Source organism: Eumetopias jubatus, unplaced genomic scaffold, assembly GCF_037043125.1.
Source record: "Eumetopias jubatus isolate StellerSeaLion01/CBP00866 unplaced genomic scaffold, mEumJub1_p1.0 scaffold_14, whole genome shotgun sequence".
NCBI classification, from domain to species: domain Eukaryota; kingdom Metazoa; phylum Chordata; class Mammalia; order Carnivora; family Otariidae; genus Eumetopias; species Eumetopias jubatus.
In genome coordinates this window covers 57,862,659-57,875,004 of record NW_028274820.1, presented here as the reverse complement: position 1 = coordinate 57,875,004, position 12,346 = coordinate 57,862,659, and the positions used below count along the sequence as shown (strand labels likewise).

At 36.1% G+C, this 12,346-nt stretch overlaps 1 protein-coding gene and 1 pseudogene across 1 annotated transcript in view; one reads left to right on the top strand and one right to left on the bottom strand.

The window, feature by feature from the left end:
- The window catches only part of PALS2 (protein associated with LIN7 2, MAGUK p55 family member), a 79,814-nt gene extending 75,391 nt beyond the window's left edge, over positions 1-4,423 (bottom strand). Inside the window, exon 1 of the mRNA XM_028119314.2 lies at positions 4,307-4,423. Coding sequence (XP_027975115.1) covers positions 4,307-4,423 — 117 coding nt within the window. The remainder of the gene's footprint in view (positions 1-4,306) is intronic.
- Positions 4,424-8,173: 3,750 nt separating this feature from the next.
- LOC114221181 (lipid transport auxiliary protein 1 pseudogene) lies at positions 8,174-8,705 on the top strand (annotated as a pseudogene).
- Positions 8,706-12,346: the final 3,641 nt, after the last annotated feature.

The following is a 12,346-nucleotide window of genomic DNA, read 5'->3' as shown; positions in this document are numbered from 1 at the left end:
TTTTAATCTCCAAGACTATGTTTTTTTACAACTGAAATTTGTATCTCTTAATCTCCCTTATCCATTTCACACATCCCTTACCCACTGCCCCTCCAGCAACCAGCAGTTTGTTCTTTATATTTAAGAGTCTGTTTGTTTGCAGTACTACTTAAACAAGCCAAGATATGGAAGCAACCCAAGTGTCCATTGATAGATGAATGAATAAAGACGATGTGGTATACTGGGACTACACCAAAGTAAAAACTTTTGCAGTTCCTTTGTTGAAAACATCAACAACATGACAAGGAAACCTGCTGAGTGGGAGAAGATATTTGCAAATGATACATCCTATAGGGATTAATATGGAAAATATATAAAGAACTCTTACAACTCAACACCAAAAAACCCCCAAATAACCTGATTTAAAAATGGGCAGAGGACTTCAAGAGACATTTTTCCAAAGATGACACAGATGGCCAATAGACACATGAAAAGATGCTCAACCTCACTAATCATCAAGAAAATGCAAATCAAAACCACAATGAGATATCACCTTACACCTATCAAAATGACTAGAAGCAAAAAGACAAGAAATAAGTGTTGGCAAGGATGTGAAGAAAAAGGAATCCTTGTACACTGCTGGTGGGAATGCAAAAGGAGGCAGCCACTGTGGAAAACAGTATGGAGGTCCCTCACAAAATTAACAGAAATACCACATAATCTAGTAATTCCACTACTAGGTATTTACCTAAAGAAAACAAATGTGCTAATTCAAAAAGATATATGCACCCCTACATTTATTCCAGCATTTACAATAGCCAAGATATGGAAGCAGCCCAAACGTCACTGACAGATTGATCAATAAAGAAGATGTGGTATATATACAACGGAATTATCACTCAGCCATAAAAAAGAATGAGATCTTGCCATTTGCAAAATATGGATGCACCTAGAGGGTATTATGCTAAGTGAAATAAGTCAGGAAAAGATAAATACTGTATGATTTCACTTCCATGTAGAGTCTGAAAAACAAAATAAACAAAAAACAGAAACAGACCCATAAATACAGAGAACAAACTGATGACTGCCAGAGAGGAAGTAGGTGGAAGGATGGGCAAAACCGCTGAAGGGGAGAGGGAAATACAGACTTCCAATTATGGAATAAGTCATGCGGACAAAAGGTGCAGCATGGAAAAACAGCCAATGGTATTGAAATAGTGTTATATGGTGACAGATGGTAGCTGCACTAGTGGTGAGCACAGCATAATGTAGAGATCTGTCCAATCACTATGTTGTACACCTGAAACTAATGTAACATTGTGTGTCAACTATATTTCAAAAGAAACATGTTTTAAAAAGATGATGGGGGGCACCTGGGTGGCTAAGTTGGTTAAGTGTCTGACTCTTGGTTTTGGCTCAGGTCATGATCTCAGGGTTGTGGGACGGAGCCCTGCCCTGGGGCAGTGCAGAGTTGGCTTAATTTTATTTTTAAAAAGCCTCTCCCTCCCCTTCTGCTCCCCCACCCCTGCTCTGTCCCTGCTCATGCACACACTCTTTCTCTAAATAAATAAAATCTTTAAAAAAAAAAGACGATGTGGTACATGTATATTTATACACATACATGTATACATACACAATGGAATATTATTCAGCCATAAAAAAAGAATGAGATCTTGCCATTTGCAAAATATGGATGGATCTAAGGGGTATTATGTTAAGTAAAGTAAGTCAGACAAAGACAGATGCCACATGATTTCACTTATATGTGGAATCTAAAAGACAGAACAAATGACCACTTGATTCATTTTGATTCTAATTTTGATTCTACTTTCTAGTAATATTTTAAATGTCTTCATTTTCTCTTCTTTTAAAATATATTAATACATTATTTTAAAATATTTGTTTATAAACTCTAATAAAAGGACCATCTATGGAACTGCTTCTGTTATTTTTCTCATGATTATTAGTCACATGTTCCTGTCTCTCCCTGTTTCCTCAGTAACTTAACCATTTTTCTCTACTTGTTGTACTGGGAGTGTTGGCCTGCTGTGACTCAATATCTCTTTCTTGGAAGTAGAAGTCTTCCTTTCCTCCTGGGATTTCTTTTCTTTCACTGTGAGAATACTAAGCTATCATTGTTTTTATTTATCGAGAAACTGCTTTTGAATGGTGGATACTATTGGTTGATTCTGTTAATTTCATTTTTAAAAAGGATTATTTTATTTGAGAGAGAGAAAGAGCACGAGTATGAGCGGGAGGGGCAGAGGGAGAAGGAGAGAGAATCCCAAGAAGACTTCACGCTGAGCCCTACATGGGGCTCAATCTCACAACACTGAGATCATGACCTGAGTCAAAACCAAGTTGGACACTTAACTGACTGTGCCACCCAGGTGCCCCCTAATTTCATTTTTATCATCAGAAGATTACACTAGCACCTGAGCTGCTTAAAAGTCATCCAGCCATTTCACCTGCTGAGAATAATGAACAAGATAATCCTCAGTAAGGCCAATATCAATGGCACAGAAGCCAGAATAACAATAATTTTTTACCCACAGAAATTCTTAGGAATATACATACACACAAAACCTGTGCTATAGTAGAAAGAGCACAGAATCTGAAGAAAGAAAACCTGGTCTAAAACTCATCTCTGTCAATTTACTAGGACAGTGACCTTAGACAAATAATTCTTCTACTTTGATTTTCAATTCATTAAATTGTTGTGAAGACAAAATATATTTTAAAGACCTCTGTGAATTATAAACACACTGTAAGATGCGTTATTATCTAGTTTCTAAATCTAGAGATCAATGATAAATAAATATGGGGACATGGTGTAATAGATATTGATGATAAAAACTGACAAGCAACATTATGATATCAAAGGAAGAGTCAAAAACTATTTTAAAAGTACCAATTAGAGCTAAGGGTGAGCTAGTTAATACAGGCTTAAATAGCCCCTACATATTTCAATAGACCCTGAAGCTATTACTCTATCTTGACACAGTATGGTAATCGGTATTTGTGACAAGAAGCTTGAATTTGAAAGTAAATTCATATCCTATAATATTACTATTAAGATAAAGGCCTATCTAATAAACTTTGGAAAAACTGCAATCAAAAATGACTAAAATTGGGGCACCTGGGTGGCTCAGTCGGTCAAGCAGCTAACTCCTGGTTTCAGCTCAGGTCATGATCTCGGGGTCCTAAATGGAGCCCCTCATTAGGCTCTTTGCTCAGAGGGGACTCTGCTGGTCCCCTTGAGGATTTTATTTTTAAAAAGCCTTTTGAGGATTCTCTCCCTCTCCTTCTGCTCCCCCCTCCCACGGCTCACGCTCACGCTCTCTCTCTCTCTCTCAAATCTTAAAAAAAAAATGACTAAAATAAAAATTCCAGTTAGGTGATATACAACTAGATTAGTTTTTATTTAGGAGCCAAAGGTTTTATATCATGTGATCTTAGAATGATTTAAGTTTGTGAATAAAATGAAGAATCTGCATCCCTGGCTCACTTTTACAAATGGAAAACTCTGTAAAAGGTATGATTTTTCACAAGGGAGAAGAAAAAAAATTAATGGACTGTGGTTAAAAAATGATTATGGGAGAGGGTGAAATCAACCTACTGGGAGTACGAAAAGCAAATGGAAAGACAAGATGACTACACGAAGGAAAGGCCAGAGAGAGCATGTGGCACAGGTTTCTGAAAGCAAGAATCATTTGAGGGAATGCTGAAGAATGGTTGTGAAGTAGTTAACACACCAGGCTTTAGTGATGTTTATAAAAAATACAGGAAATAGTATAAGTGAAATAAAACTGGACTAAGAATAGTTGTAAAAGTATATTTACAGATGAGTTAAGGAGACTACTAGAAAGCTGATTACAGAAACAGACTTAAAATATCAAGGTTATCCAAGAGAAAACAAGATTTCAAAAAGTACTAGATAGAGGAAGTCAAGAACCAAAATGAAAAACAGGTACACAGTCTAATATAAAAGAAGAAAATCAGTATTTTGCTGTTGCTGAAATGGAGATAGTACCAGGATCTTTTTCATAAGTCCTGTTATAATATGACTATTCAGTTACAATTTCCCTAAAACTTTAAATGTGTCAGGCTAAAATTAAGAGTTATTTTATCTTGTATTTAAAGTCAGCACAGGTAAGGCAAAAGTGGTCTAATTTTCATGTGCATGAATATTTCATTATGTGATAAGTATTATTATTTGCTAACTAAACCAAAGGCATATCAAGTTCTGAAATAGTAATATCTGAAAAGACCTCTGTAAAGACAATTTTAAAAATAATTTAGTAAGCTTATGAATAAATCACTATACCTTAGCAAGTGATTTTACAATAGGATTCTCCATAATCCCCTTGAGGAAAATTAGGTCTATTTCTTCTGCTCCTGTAGATGAGGGCAGCTCCGTAAGGTTATCCAACACTTGCTGCATTGCTGCTGAGATAAAAGCAATAAAAAAAAAAAAAAAAAAAACCAAACCCTTAAATTCCAAGCCATTATGAAACACAAAATATTTGATATATTTAAAATAATTCAAATAAAAAGACATTAACAACACTCTTTTGAAAAGTCATGTTTTAAAAAACTGAATTGTTAAATGGTAAGTTTCAAACTGAATTCCCATGAAGTAGGAGGACACATTTTTATACACAATTTGGGCTTTATCAGACTACCTTATACATACTTACCACTTTACACTTGCTTTATATTTTTTAAACTTAAAACATTACTCAAAAAATACAAAATTTTGATAGACCTATAAAAAAGTAAGGAGATGAATTAGTAATCAACAAACTTCCCACAAGCCCAGAACCAGATGGTTTCACTGGTAAAGTCTATCAAACTTTAAAGAGGAATTAAAACCAGTACTTCACAAACTCTTAAAAAAAAAAAAAATAGAGGAGGGAATACTTCCCAATTATTCTATGAGATACTGATACTAAATCCACAAAAAGGTATCACAAGAAAATTGTAGTCAATATCCTTTATAAATACAGATGCAAAAATCTCTAATGAAATACTGGCAAACTGAATCCAGCCATATACGAAAAGGATTGTACACAATGACCAAGTACACATTATCTCAGGAATGCAAGAATGGTTCATCAAGAAATGAAAATCAGTGTAATACACTGTATTAATAGAACAAAAAAACAAAACAACTACATGGTATCTCAATGGGCACAGAAGAAGCACTGGACAAAATGCAAACCCTTTTCGTGATAAAAACATTCACAAACTAGGAATAGAAGGGAAATTTCCTGAACTCGATGAAAGGCATCTATGAAGAATCTATAACTAATATCATATGTAAGGGTAAAAGACTGGATACCTTTCCATAAGATCAGGAACAAGGCAAGAATGTCTGCTCTTGCCACTTCTACTCAACATTATATTGGAGATTCTAGCCAAGGGAGTTAGGCAAGAAATAAACGGTATTGGAAAGGAATAAGTAAAACTATCTCATTCTGCAGATGACATGACCTTGTACATAGAAAATCCTAAGGAATATACACACAAAAATTATTAGAATAAATGAGTTCAGAAAGGTTGCAGGATTCAAGCTGAAAATACAAAAATCAAACATATTTCTAAATACTAGCAATGAATAATCTGAAAATGAAATTATGAAAACATTCTTTTTACAACAGCATCAAAAACAAAATAATTAGGAATAAATGCAACAAAAGAAGTGTAAGATTTATACACTGAAACTATAATAATAAAACATCACTGAAATAATTAAAGAAGACTAAAATAAATATAAAGATATCCTATATTCATGGATCGGAAGACTTACTACTGTTAAGATGGCAACACTCCCCAAACTGATCTACAAATTTAATGCAATCCCTTTCAAAATCTCTAATGCCCTCTCCCCTTTTTGCAGAAATTGAGAAACTGATTTCAAAATTCATATGGAAAATGCAGTGGACCCAGAATAGGCAAACAATCTTCAAAGAGGACTCATACTTAATTTCAAAACTGACTAAAAAGCTACAGTAATCAGGACTGTGTGGTACTAGCATACAGAGAGACATAAAACTTAAAAGAGTCCAGGGGCACGTGGGTGGCTCAGTCTGTTAAACATCTGACTCTTGGTTTCAGCTCAGGTCATGAGCTCGTGGTCGTGGGATCGAGCCCTGTATCAGGCTCCACACTCAGCAGGGAGTCGGCTCCAAGATTCTCTCCCTCTGCCCCTCCCCCCACTCTCTTTAATAAATAAATCTTAAAAAAAAAACCCAAAAAACAAAAAACAACTTACAGTCCAAAAATAAAACTTATATATCTATTTAAGGTCAACTGACTTTCAACAAGGGTTGCAAGACAATTCAACAGAGGAAAGAATAGTCTTTTCAACAGAGGGTACTGGGACAACAGAATATGAATATGCAAAAGAGTGACGCTAGGGGGCGCCTGGGTGGCTCAGTCATTAAGCGTCTGCCTTCGGCTCAGATCATGGTCCCAGGGACCAGGGATCTAGCCCCGCATCCGGCTCCCTGCTCCGCGGGAAGCCTGCTTCTCCCTCTCCCACTCCCCCTGCTTGTGTTCCCTCTCTCGCTGTGTCTCTATCAAATAAATAAATAAAATCTTAAAAAAAAAAAAGAGTGAAGCTAGACTCCTACTGCATTCAATATCATATCAACATTATTCAGATTAATTTTTTTAGTTTTATCTCCTCTTGATGTGTTTGTAATAAATCTACTAAAATTGCAGTTTTTAATATTTTTTAATTTTTATTACAATAAAATATAAACGTTAAGTCAGACTGTACTAACTGGCTTATAACGAAATACGGCAGTTCTCTATTCCATACTGTCCTCCTCCCTCCCAACTTATATTACTCTGCAGAAGTAACTACTTTGAATTTGTTATAGTTTCATTTAATCACATCTGTATTTCTGAATAATATGCTAATATTGCTTCTTTTTCTTTTACCCATTTTAGATAGTATTTATTTATTTTCTGTTAGAATACTAGAGGGTTAAGCTTTTACCTTCCTCTCTCTCCAGACTGGCAATTTTTAATAAAGTCAACATATGGGAATCCCACACATTTTTCCCCCAAATGTTCTAACAAACTTTTCACATTTCTGTAATTTTTCCAAATGCTCAAGAATTTTTCCAACACTCTATCAGACCTATTCCCTGACTTCTACTCCTGAACTCCCTCCCAAAGTATTCTTCTCTTGTACTTTAATCTGGACAGGTTCATCTCTAGGCCTCCTATTCAGTCTGTGTAAATGAGTGACAATTCTGAAAGATGTGAACAGAAGAAAAATATGCACTTAAAACAAGGAGAAGGAAAACCCATACTGGGCTAAAATGAAGAAAGGAGACCCAGGAAATAAAGAATACAAACAAAGCCTATTTTATAATTTTGTTTGGGGCCCAATGTGTGCCTTTCAGTGGGTAGAGAACAACAGAATCAATAATCTTTAGAAATATTTTTATCCTGTAACTATATAGTTAGCTCTACTTCCATGATGTTTTTCTTTCCTTTGATGTTCTCAATTTGTCTTTATTTTTAACTTTCATTATGAAAAATTCCAAACATTTATAAAGGGAGACAAAATAATATAATGAACCCAATAACTATCAGCTCTAACAACTAGCTACTCATGGCAAATCTTGTTTCATACCCCTATATACTCTCTATACTACATAACTTTGAAGCAAATCCCAGGTATCACATTTCAGTGTATCTGTCTAAAAGAGCAGGGCTCTTTTTAAACAATGTAACCAAAATATTGTTAGCAACCTAATAAAATAACAATAATTTAATATCACCAAATTGTTATACTGAAAATCTTTTAAAAATGTACCTTCTATACTGGTTCTTGAGGTACTTAAATTTTTATATTGGTGCTTAATTAAGTGGGAAGAAAAGTGGAGGAGGTTGTAAAATATACCCTAGGTTATTTTAAAGATCTTCATAAATTGTTATTGATTCTTGATTATATGGAATTTAATTAAACACTGAATAAGTCTGCCAAATATCCGATGTTCTGGAAAAGGGATCTTGAATATTATAAAGTTGCCAAGCATTCCCAAATTAATTGGTACATTTAATGGAGTTCTAATCAAACTACAATAGACCCTCCCACATGTTTTCAGGCCAGGTCTGGCTTGTTCTTCCCCCATTAAGGAAATGGCCAGGGAGCTTCAAGGATCCTGGGCTGATGAGGCAGGGGAGCAGGGAAAACCAATGCAGTTCTGCACAAGTTGGGGAGGTCACAGCATCTGGCAGTAACTGGCTGTCCAAGGGCAATGTTGTGTTGGTGAATGTCTACAGGAATCTGGTATATGCACTGCTATTTAGTTTTAGGAAAAAGCAAATCATGTGTTTTACAAGGAAATCTTGAAGGGGATCTCACGTCCCTTTGGGACCCATGCCCCCAAAGACTTCAAAGAGGAGACTGATATTCTACTATTCAAGCTTTAGGCTATCTGGTATGAACCCCAGCTCCTTGGGGATGGTGATGCAAGGTTGCTACAGCTGGAAACCCAGGGAAATCATAATTGTTACAACTGTCTGTCCAGGATGAAAGTTCTGGATGTCATCCATGCCCCTGAGATCCCATTTCAAGTAGAGGATGGCATCCCTGTTTCTTTATGGGCAAGAACTTCCACCCCTAGCTGCTAGATCTTTGAATCACTAGTACTCCTTTCAAGGGCCACTCAAAGCTCTCACCATCCCTGCTGGATGGCTGAGATGGCTCAGTATGGGACAGGGGTCGGTAGCTAGAGAGAGTATTGTTCTATCAGGAGTCCCTGACCAAGCTTGCCACCATGGCCAAGGCACAGAATGGGAGCTCTCAGCAACAACAACAGTCAGTAGCTGGAGACCAAACCCAATCTCCTAAAGTCTCTCCAGCAACCATCAGGTAACATACCTCCCCCTCCAGTTAGAAGAGTAAACATGCCAAGCACCTCCTTGAAGAGCTTTAAGGACACTGTAACAAACCGTGGAGTACTCTCTGATGGAGCTGAAGGACTCTTGCTGAAGACTGAGCCAGACAGACTGCAGTGTGCTGAGCAAGACAGACCCGGCAGATGCAGCCTGGCCCAGCCAAAGCCTCACTGAGTCCAAAGCTTCTAGAGCTCATGCCTAAAGGATCATTCCCCAACCAACTCTGGTGGAGGCCTGTAATGGTCCTGATGTGCAAATCAGTCATCCAACCTGGGTATAGGGGCGAAAGACTAATGGAACCATCTAGTAGCTGGTTCCCTCCGAAGTTTCCCTCAGGATAGCTGGCGCTCTCACATGTGAACCCACACAGTTTTACCCCGTAAATCGAATGATTAGAGGTCTTGGGGCTGAAACGATCTCAACCTATTCTCCAGCTTTAAACGGGTAAGAAGCCCCTGCTCGCTGGCGTGGAGCCAGGCATGGAATGCGAGTGCCTAGTGGGCCACTTTTGGTAAGCAGAACTGGCGCTGCGGGATGAACCGAATGCCAGGTTAAGGCGCCCGATCCCAAAGCTCATCAGATCCCCAACCCTTTCTTATGGGCAGTTTTGGAACATTCACTAAGACTTCGTTTTCCCCTGATAGCAATTTTTTTCTGGAGTTGAATTCAGATGTTATTCTTAACATTCCTGTCAAAGCTTCCTTAAAAATCCTTGCTTTTTTTCTTCTTGGTTTTGATCATATTTTACCTGCCCTATTCCATGCTATTTAACCCCAAAGGTGAGAGCTGGGATGAGGGGATTTGGTTTCATCCATGTCTTACCCTTTTTACATGGCTGAATGGGACCATCTGGGTTTGGGGCATCTCAGAGTTGATTAGTAGGAAAGGCAGACAGGAACTGGTGGGGAAATTGGTGAGGCAGTAGGTGTATATAGAACAACCTACCTTGCTGCTCCACTTACACCAGGATGTGGAAACACTAACACAACTTCCCTGACATGCAAGGATCTGCTCTGACACTTTCATTCCATACTCTGTCATGAACAAAATGAGTAACATTCTTACTGGGCATAATCCCTTTCTCCCTCATGTATTGGGATGCTATGGGGCAGTGTGAAGTAATGGTTTCCTCTAAATCAATTCACTGGTCTAACTTCATTAGTTACCTAATAACATGAACTACTCAAAAAATGCAATTGTTCTTTTTAACAAAATTATCCTAAGAGCATCTGAAAAAAATGAGAAAATATGAGAAAATTAGAGTAATGAGATTAATCCTATAACATATAAAACATAAACTAAATCTATCAACTCTAGTATATGTAAAAGCTTAATATATAAAATAGGAAGCTCTCTGTAGTGCCAGAGAAGCAAAATGTCCCCAATTACTCAGAGATTTCCAGGAAGAAAAGAAAATCCCAAAACTCAGAAGGTAAGTTTCCTGCAAGTTCCACTCCTCCTCCATAATGATCACTGTAGGATGGACTCTTTATTAAGAAGCTAGGTTAAATGAATATATAAATGGTATTCTTACATGAGAGAAAAATTAATATACTTAGCCTAGATTGTTCATTTACAAATCAAAGAATCATCAAGCACTTATGAAAACTAGTAGCATGATTATTACTCACCAAATTCAACACACAGAAGCATTAACTGCCAATGAAACAAAATTACTGGGATGGGGGAGGGGGAGAAAAAGGAAAGAAAGAGTAAATGAAAGAAAAAAAGATTAAATTATAATGTGCAAGAAGATCAAACTGAAAAATTCTCCCACTAGAAAATTTCCTCAATGAGAAATATAAAAAAACTGCTGAGGATCACAAAAGACCACCACTTACAAGGTGATGGGAAATTCATAAATAAGAAATTAATAAAAGGGAAAGCAGAAATAAAAAAAATAAAAGCATAATTTGATCAATAAGCTGGCTCTTTCAAAAGACCAATAAAAATAGATAAATGCTTGGCTAATCTGATTAAAAAAAGGCACAAGTAACATCAGGGATGCAACAAGAAAATACCTGCAGTCATAAAGAAGATTAAAAAGAATGTAATAAACAACTTTATGTTTAAAATCTAGTCAAGTAGAACGTTTCTAGGAAAATGTCAACCACTAAAGTTTAGGAGATAGAAATAGACCATAAAAGAAGAAATTGAAGAAGTTTTCAAAGATCTACCCTCTTAAAAAAGACCAGGAAATAAAAAAGTCCAGGAAAGATTTAAGAATAAATTCTACCAGGGGCTCCTGACTGGCTCAGTCAGTAGAGCATGCAACTGTTGATCTCAGGTTATAAGTTCGAGCCCCATGTTGGGTGTAAAGAGTACTTAAAAATAATAAAATCTTTAAAAAAAAAAATTCTATCAAACCTTCAAGAAAGAGCTACTTCACATTTTTAAAAGAAAACAGAGAAAAGGTTGAAAGCATTCCAACTTCTATGCGATGTCAAAACTCAATAAAAAAAGAAAATTATATATTAAACTCACTTACGAGCATATAGGCAAATATCTTAAAAAACATATTAGCAAATTGAATCTAACAGTCTTAAAAAATAACAATGGCCAAGTAGAGTTTATCCTAGTTATGTAAAAATGATTCGACATTAAGAAACATATATTATCATAGTATAAGAAAAAAACCCTATCATCTCAATGCTTTGAATACAGTACATCAAATAAAATTCAAAATTGAATCCTAATGGAAAAATCATACTATAGTAAGAATAGAAGGAAAACATTTTATACCAGCATCTATATGAAACATCATACTTAATAAAGAAAAGGCAAAAGCTTTACATTAAAGTCAGGGACAAGACCAGAACACCCACTAAAACCACTACTTTTCAAAATATATTGAAAGGTTTTTTTTTGTTTTTGTTTTTGTTTTAAAGATTTCTTTCTTTACTGGGGTGGGGTGGGGGGAGCAGAGGGAGAGAGAGAGAATCTCCAGCAGACTCCCCAATGAGTACAGAGCCCAATATGGGGATCAATTTCATGACCCTAAGATCATGACCTGAGCCGAAATCAAAGAGTCAGACGCTTTAACTAAGTAAGCCACCCGGGGGCCCTTATACTGAAAGTTTTGATCAAATGTTAAAAACCCCACAGATAAATGTTAAAAAAATAATAAATAAATAAATAAATAAATAAAGCCACTGATGATAATTATCTACTTGGAAAAGTCTCAAGGAATCAGCTGAAAAATTATTTAAGTTAGTTAAAAGAGTTTGGCTAAGTGACTAGACATAAGAGCAATAAAGAAAAAAAGAAACTTTCCTAAATAATAATTATAAGCAATCAGAAAACATCATTGCTGGAAAAAAAGAAGATATCCCATTCACAAGAGCAACAAGATCTACTAGTAAAAAAATAATGCTAAAATAAAAATGTTCTTCCAGATAGGTATGAGAAAAACTGTAAAATCTAATAAAGAACATTTAAAATA